Source organism: Oncorhynchus masou, chromosome 5 (assembly GCF_036934945.1).
Source record: "Oncorhynchus masou masou isolate Uvic2021 chromosome 5, UVic_Omas_1.1, whole genome shotgun sequence".
NCBI classification, from domain to species: Eukaryota; Metazoa; Chordata; class Actinopteri; order Salmoniformes; family Salmonidae; genus Oncorhynchus; species Oncorhynchus masou.
In genome coordinates this window covers 74,966,560-74,979,651 of record NC_088216.1, presented here as the reverse complement: position 1 = coordinate 74,979,651, position 13,092 = coordinate 74,966,560, and the positions used below count along the sequence as shown (strand labels likewise).

Here is a 13,092-nt window from a genome sequence, read left to right as displayed (position 1 = left end):
TGTATGTGTGTGTGTGTGTCTGTATGTGTGAGTGTGTGTCTGTATGTGTGAGTGTGCGTCTGTATGTGTGTGTCTGTATGTGTGTATGTGCATATCTTGGTATATATGATACACACTCCATCGGCTATTAATATGCCCTGGAGAAGACATCGAGAGGGTTGCTGGGACTTTTCCTGCCCTACTTCTGAGCCTGATGAGTTTGGAGGCACAGGATGTACCAGCCTTCATCAAATCACACACACACACACACACACACACACACACACACACACACACACACACACACACACACACACACACACACACACATACATTACCTACTCATCTGCAACAGCATGAGTAATATACACACCAGTTATATCAATAGCACCATCATGTACACAGCAGCCACTTAATACACACACACACACACACACACACCTATATATACATACATTACCTACTCATCTGCAACAGCATGAGTAATATAGATTATATGATTATGACACCAGTTATATCATCAATAGCACCATCTCTCCATGTACTGCTGAACATCCCAGCAGCCATAACAGTTCAACTATTCTGTTTTAAACTATTTCCTTATTCTTTGTGTGTGTGTGTAAACAACCCTGTCCATGTGTGCCCACTCCTCCTTTCTCTAACACCCATTAAGATGAGGCAGTTGCACACACACTGCCGTCTCCACAAGCCACCTTAGAGCAGTCCCAGGGCCTGCCAAGTGCACCCTAAATATAACCTGAGTAAAACTCCCCACAGATCTGTCACACATAACCCTAGCTCCAGGAGAACTCCATCACACCCTGGCTCTACCCTAACCCTAGCTCCATGTGCACACCCTGGCTCACACAAACACACTCCATGTGCACACACTGGCTCTACCTAACCCTAGCTCCATGTGCACACACACCCTATATAGGAGTCTCTTATCCATGTGACACCCTGACAACCCACTCCATGTGCACACCCTGGTAACCCTCATCCCATGGCAGCCATAACAGTTCAACTAATATTTGAAATCTTAAACCATATTTATTTAAACCTAACCCTAGCTCCATGTGCACACCCTGGCTCTACCCTAACCCTAGCTCCATGTGCACACCCTGGCTCTACCCTAACCCTAGCTCCATGTGCACACCCTGGCTCTACCCTAACCCTAGCTCCATGTGCACACCCTGGCTCTACCCTAACCCTAGCTCCATGTGCACACCCTGGCTCTACCCTAACCCTAGCTCCATGTGCACACCCTGGCTCTACCCTAACCCTAGCTCCATGTGCACACCCTGGCTCTACCCTAACCCTAGCTCCATGTGCACACCCTGGCTCTACCCTAACCCTAGCTCCATGTGCACACCCTGGCTCTACCCTAACCCTAGCTCCATGTGCACACCCTGGCTCTACCCTAACCCTAGCTCCATGTGCACACCCTGGCTCTACCCTAACCCTAGCTCCATGTGCACACCCTGCTCCATGTGCACACCCTCTCTACCCTAACCCTAGCTCCATGTGCACACCCTGGCTCTACCCCCTAACCCTAGCTCCATGTGCACACCCTGGCTCTACCCTAACCCTAGCTCCATGTGCACACCCTGGCTCTACCCTAACCCTAGCTCCATGTGCACACCCTGGCTCTACCCTAACCCTAGCTCCATGTGCACACCCTGGCTCTACCCTAACCCTAGCCATAACCCTAACCATGCCATAAAGTCCTCATGAAGGGGTGAATAGAAAGCGCGGTGGCAGCATCAAGAAAATTAAGTTGTAAAGTTTCTAATGTCTCTCTATGACTGACATCCCTGCACAAACGTTGAACATGTCTGCCTGCCTGGCCCAATGTTGAACTCTGTGCTCAGACGAGACTAGCATGGTCAGAAGGGGGCATGTTAGACATTTGTAGATATGCTAGGCTGGTGGTTTATTAAACATGTGTAGCAGTGGTATGTGTGTACAGGAAGATAAGAGCCATTAACACCCTCTGCTTCCTCTGCCGGAGTCAAAAGGAGCTCTGAGAGTAACACACAGTCAGACTGCTATGGCTGCTGCTGAAGACAAGGCCAGCACTGTGTAGGGGATGGGGGAGGGCATAGGGTTTAGGATACAGGGAGGGTACAGGGTATATGTGGGCTAAGGGAGGGGACAGGTTATACTTTAGGGAGGGCATAGGGTTTAGGATACAGGGAGGGGGTACTAGGGTTATATTTAGGGAGGGCATAGGGTTTAGGATACAGGGAGGGGGTATATGTGGGCACAGGGTAAGGGGGTATATGTGGGCTAAGGGAGGGGACAGGTTATACTTTAGGGAGGGCATAGGGTTTAGGATACAGGGAGGGCACAGGGTATATGTGGGCTAAGGGAGGGGACAGGTTATACTTTAGGGAGGGCATAGGGTTTAGGATACAGGGAGGGCATAGGGTATATGTGGGCTAAGTGAGGGGACAGGTTATACTTTAGGGAGGGCATAGGGTTTAGGATACAGGGAGGGCATAGGGTATATGTGGGCTAAGTGAGGGGACAGGTTATACTTTAGGGAGGGCATAGGGAGAGTATCTCCATAAACTACCAGTATACTAGCTACCAATGAAGAGAGCTTCGTTAGACCTAAGGCAACAGTGACATCACAACCAGACAAAATAAACAGGCTCACTGCAAGAGGAGGAGGGTTGATCTCCTATTTTCTCTGCTATGGATGCCTAGTGGTTTTTATTGATTTATTTCACCTTTATGTAACCAGGTAGGCTAGTTGAGAACACCTTTATGTAACCAGGTAGGCTAGTTGAGAACAAGTTCTCATTTACAACTGCGACCTGGCCAAGATAAAGCATAGCAGTGTGAACAGACAACAACACAGAGTTACACATGGAGTAAACAATAAACAAGTCAATAACACAGTAGAAAAAGAGAGTCTATATACATTGTGTGCAAAAGGCATGAGGAGGTAGTCGGATAATTACAATTTTGCAGATTAACACTGGAGTGATAAATGATCAGATGGTCATGTGCAGGTAGAGATACTGGTGTGTAAAAGAGCAGAAAAGTAAATAAATAAAAACAGTATGGGGATGAGGTAGGTATATTGGTTGGGCTATTTACCGATGGACTATATACAGCTGCAGCTGCTCAGATAGCAGATGTTTAAAGTTGGTGAGGGAGATAAAAGTCAGAGGCAGGTAGCCTAGTGGTTAGAGGCAGGTAGCCTAGTGGTTAGAGCATTGGGCCAGTAACCAAAAGGTTGCTGGATTGAATCCCAGAGCTGAAAAGGTAAAAATCTGTCGTTCTGCCCCTGAACAAGGCAGTTAACCCACTGTTCCCCGGGCGCCAAAGACGTGGATGTCGATTAAGGCAGCCCCACGCACCTCTCTGATTCAGAGGTTGTGTTAAATGCAGAAGACACATTTCAGTTGAATGGATTCGGTTGGACAACTGACTAGGTCTCCCCCTTTATCCTTTCCTTTCAGTTTCTGCTAAAATTTCCCCAGTCTGTCTGCCTGCCTAGTGTGTAATCAGTGGCAGTGTCACTCCCCATGTTTTCCTGTGGAAGCAGTGACCAAAGTGATTCAACGCCTGGAGAGAGAGACAGAGACTTTTGTTTATTATCTATTTCACTTGCTTTGGCTATGTAAAAATCTGTTTCCCATGCCAATAAAGCCTGTTGAATTGGAGAGAGAGAGAACAGGAGAGCGAGAGAGAACAGGAGAGAAAGAGAGAGAGAACAGGAGAGAAGAGAGAGAGAGGAGAGAGAGAGAGAACAGGAGAGAGAGAGAGAGAACAGGAGAGAGAGAGAGAACAGGAGAGAGAGAGAGAGAGAGGAGAGAGAACAGGAGAGAGAGGAGAGAGAGAGAGAGAGAGAGAGAGAGAACAGGAGAGAGAGAGAGAGAAGAGAGAGAGAGAGAGAACAGGAGAGAGAGAACAGGAGAGAGAGAGAGGGAGAAAGGGAGAGAGAACAGGAGAGAGAGAGAGAGAACAGGAGAGAGAGAGAGGGAGAGAGAACAGGAGAGAAGAGAGAGAGAACAGGAGAGAGAACAGGAGAGAGAGAAGAGGAACAGGAGAGAGAGAGATGGAGGAGAGAACAGGAGAGAGAGAGAGAGAGAACAGGAGAGAGAGAGAGGGAGAGAGAACAGGAGAAAGAGAGAGAACAGGAGAGAGAGAGAGAGAGGAGAGAGAGAGAGGAGAGAGGAGAGAACAGGAGAGAGGGAGAGAGAACAGGAGAGAGAGAGGAGAGAGGGAGAGAGAGGGAGAGAACAGGAGAGAGAGGAGAGAGAACAGGAGAGAGAGGAGAGAGAGAGAACAGGAGAGAGAGAGAGAGAGGAGAGGAGAAAGAGAGAGAACAGGAGAGAGAGAGAGAGAGGAGAACAGGAGAGAGAGAGAGAGAGAGAACAGGAGAGAGCAGAGAGAGAGAGAGACAGGAGAGAGAGAGAGAACAGGAGAGAGGAGAGGAGAGAACAGGAGAGAGAGAGAGAGAGACAGGAGAGAGAGAGAACAAGAACAGGAGAGAGGGAGAGAGAGGAGAGAGAGAGAGAACAGGAGAGAGAGAGAGAGAACAGGAGAGAGAGAGGAGAGAGAGAGGAGAGAGACAGGAGAGAGAGAGAGAGAGAACAGGGAGAGAGCGAGAGAGAGAACAGGAGAGAGAGACGAGGAGAGAACAGGAGAGAGCGAGAGAGAGAGAACAGAGAGAGAACAGGAGAGAGAGAGGGAGAGAGAGAACAGGAGAGAGAGAGGGAGAACAGGAGAGAGGAGAGAGAGGAGAGAGCAGGAGAGAGAGAACAGGAGAGAGAGAGAACAGGAGAGAGAGAGAGAAGAGAACAGGAGAGAGAGAGAGGAGAGAGAGAGAGAGAACAGGAGAGAGAGAGAAGAGAACAGAGAGAGGGAGAGAGAACAGGAGAGAGAGAGAGAGAGAGAACAGGAGAGAGAAAGAGAACAGGAGAGAGAGAGAGAGAGAGAGGGAGAGAGAGAACAGGAGAGAGAGAGAACAGGAGAGAGAGAACAGGAGAGAGCGAGAGAGAGAGAACAGGAGAGAGCGAGAGAGAGAGAACAGGAGAGAGCGAGAGAGAGAGAACAGGAGAGAGCGGAGAGAGAGAACAGGAGAGAGCGAGAGAGAGAACAGGAGAGAGAGAGAGAGAGGAGAGAGGGAGAGAGAACAGGAGAGAGCGAGAGAGAGAACAGGAGAGAGAGAGAGAGAGAACAGGAGAGAGAGAGAGAACAGGAGAGAGAGAGAGAGAGAGAACAGGAGAGAGAGAACAGGAGAGAGAGAGAGAGAGAGAACAGGAGAGAGAGAGAACAGGAGAGAGAGAGAGAGAGAGAACAGGAGAGAGGGAGAGAGAACAGGAGAGAGAGAGAGAACAGGAGAGAGAGAGAGAGAGGGAGAGAGAACAGGAGAGAGTGAGAGAGAACAGGAGAGAGCGAGAGAGAGAACAGGAGAGAGCGAGAGAGAGAACAGGAGAGAGCGAGAGAGAGAACAGGAGAGAGAGAGAGAGAGAGAGAACAGGAGAGAGGGAGAGAGAACAGGAGAGAGAGACAGGAGAGAGAGATAGAAGAGGAGAGAGAGAACAGGAGAGAGGGAAGAGAGAACAGGAGAGAGAGAGAGAGAGAGAGAACAGGAGAGAGAGAGAGAACAGGAGAGAGAGAGAGAACAGGAGAGAGAGAGAACAGGAGAGAGCGAGAGAGAGAACAGGAGAGAGCGAGAGAGGGAAGAGAGAGGAGAGAGAGAGAACAGGAGAGAGAGAACAGGAGAAAGAGAGAGAGAACAGGAGAGAGCGAGAGAGAGAGAGAGAGAGAACAGGAGAGAGAGAGAGAGAGAACAGGAGAGAGAGAGAGAACAGGAGAGAGCGAGAGAACGAATGAGAGAACAGGAGAGAGCGAGAGAGAGAACAGGAGAGAGAGATAGAGAGAGAGAACAGGAGAGAGGGAGAGAGAACAGGAGAGAGAGAGAGGGAGAGAGAACAGGAGAAAGAGAGAGAACAGGAGCGAGAGAGAGAGAGGGAGAGAGAGAACAGGAGAGAGAATGAGAGAACAGGAGAGAGTGAGAGAGAACAGGAGAGAGAGAGAGAAAGAGAACAGGAGAGAGAGAGAGAACAGGAGAGAGAACAGGAGAGAGAGAACAGGAGAGAGAGAGAGAGAACAGGAGAGAGAGAGAGTGTGTGTAGGTATGTATCTATGTGTGAGTTTCTACAACAGCAACTTTAGAGACCTTTAATTAAAAGATAACACTATCATTTTGTGAGGTTGCAGTTTTAGACCAAGGAGGGTTAAAGTAAGAAACTGTACAGTATTGGGCTTCCCTCAGACACAAAATGGCTGTAATGCAACACTCACGGTCAGGTTCATTAGGAAGTGGTGGTGGTGGATGGAGTGAGTGGAAGCTCTATGTGGAACACACACGCGCGCGCACACACACACGTTAAATACATATAGAGGGATTAGTGCTTCTAGTCCAAACTGCTCTATGAGATAACCTGCATTTTATTAAGATTATATGTACTATATGGATCTAGAATGGATCCTATATATGTACACTACCGTTCAAAAGTTTGTGGTCACTTAGAAATGCACATTTTCTAATGATCAATTAGCCTTTTAAAATGATAAACTTGGATTAGCTAACACAACGTGCCATTGGAACACAGGATTGATGGTTGCTAATAATGGGCCTCTGTACGCCTATGTAGCATTTCCATTAAAAATCAGCCATTTCCAGCTACAATAGTTAATTACAACATGAACAATGTCAACACTGTTTTTCTGATCAAATCTATGTTATTTTAATGGACAAAAACAAGGACATTTCTAAGTGACCCCAAATTTTTGGACGATAGTGTTATACAGTGCCTTGCGAAAGTATTCGGCCCCCTTGAACTTTGCGACCTTTTGCCACATTTCAGGCTTCAAACATAAAGATATAAAACTGTATTTTTTTGTGAAGAATCAACAACAAGTGGGACACAATCATGAAGTGGAACGACATTTATTGGATATTTCAAACTTTTTTAACAAATCAAAAACTGAAAATTGGGCGAGTTTTTTCCCTCTGGTTGCACATGTGCATAGTGGTAAAAATGAGGTAAAACGGATTTAAGTTTGCCTGCAGTAAAGTCCCTTGCTACTAGGAGTGTCGCTTCTGGATGAGCATTTTCTTGTTTGCTTATGGCCTTATAGAGTTGGTTGAGAGCGGTCTTAGTGCCAGCATCGGTTTGTGGTGGTAAATAGATGGCTATGAATAATATAGATGAGAACTTTCCTGGTAAATAGTGTGGTCTACAGCTTATCATAAGGTACTCTACCTCAGGCGAGCAATACCTTGAGACTTCTTTAATATTTGACATTGTGCACCAGGTGTCATTGACAAATAGACACACACCCCCGCCCCTGTAGCTTCTCTATCCTGCCGGTGCATGGAAAATCCCACCAGCTCTATATTATCCGTGTTGTCGTTCAGCCACGACTTGGCAAAACATAAGATATTAAAATTTTTCATGTCCCGTTGGTAGTATAATCTTGATCGTAGGTCATCTATTTTATTTTCCAATGATTGCACGTTGGCCAATAGAAGAGATGGGAGTGAGAGTTTACTCAATCGCCTACGAATTCTCGTAAGGCAGCCTGACCTCCGACCCCTTTTTTCCCGTCTTTTCTTCACGCAAATGACGGGGATCTGGGCCTGTTCCTGAGAAGCAGTATATCCTTCACATCGGACTCGTTAAAGAAAAAATATTATTCCAGTTTGAGGTGAGTAATCGCTGTTCTGATGTCCAGAAGTAATTTTCGGTCATAAGAGACGGTAGCAGCAACATTATGTACTAAATAAGTTTAAAAAATAAGTTACAAACAACTCGAAAAACCTAACAAAATAGCACAGTTGGTTGGGAGCACGTAAAACATCAGCCATCCCCTCTGGCTCCATTATAAGGTGCAGGGTGGAGTAGCGGGTGGTAGCCAGATAGTAAGCGTGAGTAAGTTCAGGGCAGGGTACTAAGCGGAGGCTGGCTAGTGGTGACCATAACAGTCTGATGGCCTGGAAATAGAAGCTGTTTTTCACTCTCTCGGTCCCAGCTTTGATGCACCTGTACTGTCTTCGCCTTCTAGATGGTAGCGGGGTGAACAGGCCATGGCTCGGGTGGCTGAGGTCATCTCATCTACTATCCCTCTCTTTCTATTAGTCTCTCATCCCTTTCTCTCTCCATACTCTTCTATCTTGACTGTCTTCTGTCCTTCCCTTTTTGTCCTTGACTATCTTTACCTATCATCTCTCTGCCCTCTCCCTTTGGCCTCTCTCTCTGCCCTCTCCCTTTGGCTTCTCTCTCTGCCCTCTCCCTTTGGCTTCCCTCTCTGCCCTCTCCCTTTGGCCTCTCTCTCTGCCCTCTCCCTTTGGCCTCTCTCTCTGCCCTCTCCCTTTGGCCTCTCTCTCTGCCCTCTCCCTTTGGCCTCTCTCTCTGCCCTCTCCCTTTGGCCTCTCTCTCTGCCCTCTCCCTTTGGCCTCTCTCTCCACCCTCTCACTCTACCCTCTCCCTGCGCCCTCTCGCTCTACCCTCTCCCTGCGCCCTCTCGCTCTACCCTCTCCCTGCGCCCTCTCCCTGCGCCCTCTCGCTCTACCCTCTCCCTGCGCCCTCTCGCTCTACCCTCTCCCTGCGCCCTCTCCCCCCTCTCCCTGCGCCCTCCCTCTACCCTCTCCCTGTGCCCTCTCCCCTGCGCCCTCTCCCTCCCCTGCGCCCTCTCCCTCCCTCTCCCTGTGCCCTCTCACCCCTCTCCCTGTGCCCTCTCCTCTACCCTCTCCCTGTGCCCTCTCCCTCTACCCTCTCCCTGCGCCCTCTCCCTGCGCCCTCTCGCTCTACCCTCTCCCTGCGCCCTCTCCCTCTACCCTCTCCCTGCGCCCTCTCCCTCTACCCTCTCCCTGCGCCCTCTCCCTCTACCCTCTCCCTGTGCCCTCTCCCTCTCCCTGCGCCCTCTCCCTGCGCCCTCTCCCTCTACCCTCTCCCTGTGCCCTCTCACTCTACCCTCTCCCTGTGCCCTCTCACTCTACCCTCTCCCTGTGCCCTCTCCCTCTACCCTCTCCCTGTGCCCTCTCCCTGTGCCCTCTCCCTGTGCTCTCACTCTACCCTCTCCCTGTGCCCTCTCCCTGTGCCCTCTCACTCTACCCTCTCCCTGTGCACTCTCCCTCTGCCCTCTCCCTGTGCTCTCTCACTCTACCTTCTCCCTGTACCCTCTCCCTCTACCCTCTCAATGTGCCCTCTCCCTGTGCCAGCTCCCTCTCCATGTGCCAGCTCCCTCTCCCTGTGCCCTCTCCCTGTGCCCTCTCCATGTGCTCTCTCCCTGTGCCCTGTCCCTGTGCCCTTTACTCTCTCCCTGTGCCCTCTCCCCGTGCCCTCTCCCTCTACCCTCTCCCTGTGCCCTCTCCCTCTACCCTCTCCCTGTGCCCTCTCCATGTGCTCTCTCTCCCCCTTAGTTTCCTTTCTCCTCATCGCCAACTCTTCTTCTCGTTTATACCGCTCTTTCCACTCTCTCTTACACTACTATTCTCTTCCATTTTCTTGCTCTCTCTTCTTCCCCTCCCCACTTTAGTTCTCTCTTAGCACCATGACATGGAGCCTACATAGGACAGAAAGAGTGGAGGAGTCCATGAAAGCCTGCTTCACTGTTGTTGCATTGTTAACACTGGAAGTAGAGCAGAAAGATGCTATGTGTATTGAAGAAAGTAGAGTGATGTTGTGTGTGAGAGAGCACAGTGGTGAAAGAGAACCGTGGTGACAGAGAACTGTGGTGATAGAGAACCAGTAGGATTGAATGTGGGCTAGATGACACCTGAGCCATGTTTAAACACATACAGACACAAACATGCCACTCCCTTACCCTCCAGAGCAGTCACACATGGGAAGATAACTGGGACCAAAATACCCCATACAGATATGACAATGGCAGATGACCTACAGTAGTACTGACACATGCACAAGCTTAATATTCCATGAACACAAGCATAACTCTAGACTTCCTAAACTAACTTTGTCCTTCTCTCTCTCTCTTTCTCTCTCACTCCCTCATTCCTGTCTCTCTGCATAGGCTAATGCCTGAAGCTGTGCTTGCAAATCACGCTGTGACACTGAGAGGGTGGGGAGGCTGGAGGAGGATAGGGGGACAGGGAGACGAGTCTGGGAGGACAAGATAATGAGGTTTCCATAGGAGGTTGCTGGCTGCAGCTCTGAATGCTTGGCAAAGTCACGCTCTCTCACTCTCTCTGAAGAGTATATTGCTAGTCTAGTCCTGGCCTGATAGTGTGCTTCATATTTAAGCCAGACGCAACAACAGCCAGCAGTATCCACCTTGGTATGAGGTCAATATCCAAGCCTCATCTTCAAACTATGATGTCACAGCACATCCCTCAAAGCAATTCTGCACTATCATCCCATATCACACCAAGTGAAAGAAAAGCAATCAAGCACAAACCATCTGTATTATATTGTAGTAAAGCAACAGTTACGCCTTCCTCCTGAAGAACTGGAAATGAATATTTCCTCTACTGTCATGGTTTAGCCTACTACTTACTTTTACACTTGAGCGCCTGCTGGGCGTTGATTGGCTGGTTACAAACGTCGCACCAGTCCTGAGTAACTGTTCTGGTCCAGAACAGGTGGCCCTCCCCTGTCTCCGCACGCACGCGCGGGTCCTCCTGCTCCTGGGAGGCAAATATTGACCAGGCCTCCTTCCGGTGTGGTTCTGTGCGCGCGAATTTAACGACCCCTGTCCTTCCCTGTGTCAACCGCTCCATCGGTGGCCCCCCGGTGTCCCCTTTGGTACCCGGCCCGGTGGTCTCACCAGGGAGGCTGTGGGATGCGCGCATCCTGACTGGCCGGTCCCGATGTGAGTGTGCGCCAGTGTGTCCGTTTGTGGGCGCGCTTGATCTGTCACACTTGGCATCTGCTATCTGTTCGTTGGCGGATGTGCTTGACCGAACATTTGTGACGGTCTTCAGTGAACTCCCACCGTCATCGGCATAGTCATTGCCGCTTGCCCTCCGTCCGCTTTGACCAGTGTCCTCCCTCGCCGCCGTCGTGTCTCTCTCCGTGTGCCCACAATCAGGCCTGCTGCTGTCGCGTTCTCTGTCGAAGCTACGTGGCACCAGCTCCGGCTGAGCCCCACTTCTCACCCCGGGATTCCCCCCTCCTACCTCGGCTGCTGCTCTTTGGTGTGCCGGGGTCAGGGACGGGTTTAGCGGGGTTGCTGTGACTGCTGATAAGACCGACACCGAACCGCACTCCCGCTTCACCGATATCTTCCTGGTCACCATATTCTCCAGGGAATATTTCCTCGGTAACGTTATTTTCTTCTTCCCGGTGGCCGTTATTTCCTTAAAGAAAAACTCCTGGTCTGGGCTAGGACGATGCTGTCTTGGTCCTACCACACTCGCTGAAGCCATTGCCCTGCTCCTAATACAATGCCCTAATAACGTGTGTGTATCGGTGCGTGTGCGGTGAATGTAAACTAAATTGAAGCGCGAGCCAGGCATGAATTGTGACACATCTGCAACGACGATTCTGAAAGCGTTTAAATGCCACAGGGGGACGAGCACTCTTAAAGCGGCAGTGTGCTTAATCCAGGGATTTTTCAGTGATTTTACATTACAGTGTAGACTAACCAGGGATTAAACGACTACTAGGTTACTTATACTAATACTACAGTACTATTATTATTTGTACTACTATTACAGTAGCCTACTACTACACTATTTATGGGGCGGCATCGTAGCCTAGTGGTTAGAGCATTGGACTAGTAACCGAAAGGTTGCAAGTTCAAAACCCCGAGCTGACAAGGTACAAAATCTGTCATTCTGCCCCTGAACAGGCAGTTAACCCACTGTTCCTAGGCCGTCATTGAAAATAAGAATTTGTTCTTAACTGACTTGCCCAGTAAAATAAAGGTAAAAAAAATAGCCATGACAAGCTTTGAAAGGCTGGTCATGGCTCACATCAACATCATCATGCTGGAAACCCTAGACCCACTCTGCCCCAGCAGATCCACAGATGACACAATCTCAACTGCGCTCCACACTGCCCTTTCCCACCTGGACAAAAGGAACACCTATGTGAGAATGCTTTGACTACAGCTCAGTGTTCAACACACATCAATAAACTAAACACATCAATAAACTAAGGACCCTGGGATTAAACATCTCCCTCTGCAACTGGATCTTGGACTTCCTGACGGGCCACCCCCTGGTGGTAAGGGTAGGCAACACATCTGCCACATTGATCTTCAACACTGGGGCCCCTCAGGGGTGCGTGCTTAGTCCCCCCGTACTCTCTTTTCACCCACGACTGCGTGGCCAACTACGACTCCAACAACATCATTAAGTTTGCTGATCATTGACAACAATGAGAGCCTATAGGGAGGTCAGAGACCTGGTAGTGTGGTGCCAGGACAACAACCTCTTCCTCGATGTGAGCAAGACAAAGGAGATGATCGTGGACTACAGGGGCTGTAGTGGAGCGGGTCGAGAGTTTCAAGTTCCTTGGTGTCCACATCACCAATAAACTATCAAGGTCCAAACACACCAAGACAGTTGTGAAGAGGGCACGACAACACCTTTTCCCCTTCAGGAGACTGAAAAAGATTTGGCATGGGTCACCAGATCCAGCACCAAGTCTAGGACCAAAAGGTTGCTTAACAGCTTCTACCCCAAAGACTGTTGAACAATTAATCACATGGCCACCGGACTATTACATTGACCCCCCCCCCCCTTTGTTTTTTTACTCTGCTGCTACTCGCTGTTTATTATCTATGCATAGTCACTTTACAAAACACCTTGACTAACACCTGTACCCCCTGCAAATTTGGTAGGTTACTCCCTGGATATAGCCTTGTCATATTCCTGTGTTGCTTTTTACTTTAGTTTATATAGTAAATATTTTCTTAACTCTATTTCTTGAACTGTATTGTTGGTTAAGGGCTTGTAAGTAAGCAGTTAACAGTAAGGATTACACTAAATACAATTCGATATGGGCCTACTGTAGGCTATTACTACTGCACTATATTACTACTGTACTATATTACTACTGTACTATATTACTACTGTACTATATTACTACTGTACTATATTACTACTGCTACAGATGG

General features: G+C 49.0%; 1 protein-coding gene across 2 annotated transcripts in view; it reads right to left on the bottom strand.

Moving 5' to 3' along the window:
- LOC135540241 (ras association domain-containing protein 5-like) overlaps positions 1-12,067 on the bottom strand; it is a 46,590-nt gene extending 34,523 nt beyond the window's left edge. For both annotated transcript variants that reach the window (XM_064966768.1, XM_064966769.1), the window contains exon 1: positions 10,525-12,067. In XM_064966768.1, the coding sequence (XP_064822840.1) occupies positions 10,525-11,485 (961 nt within the window). In that variant the 5' untranslated portion in view covers positions 11,486-12,067. The remainder of the gene's footprint in view (positions 1-10,524) is intronic.
- Between the last annotated feature and the right edge of the window lie 1,025 nt (positions 12,068-13,092).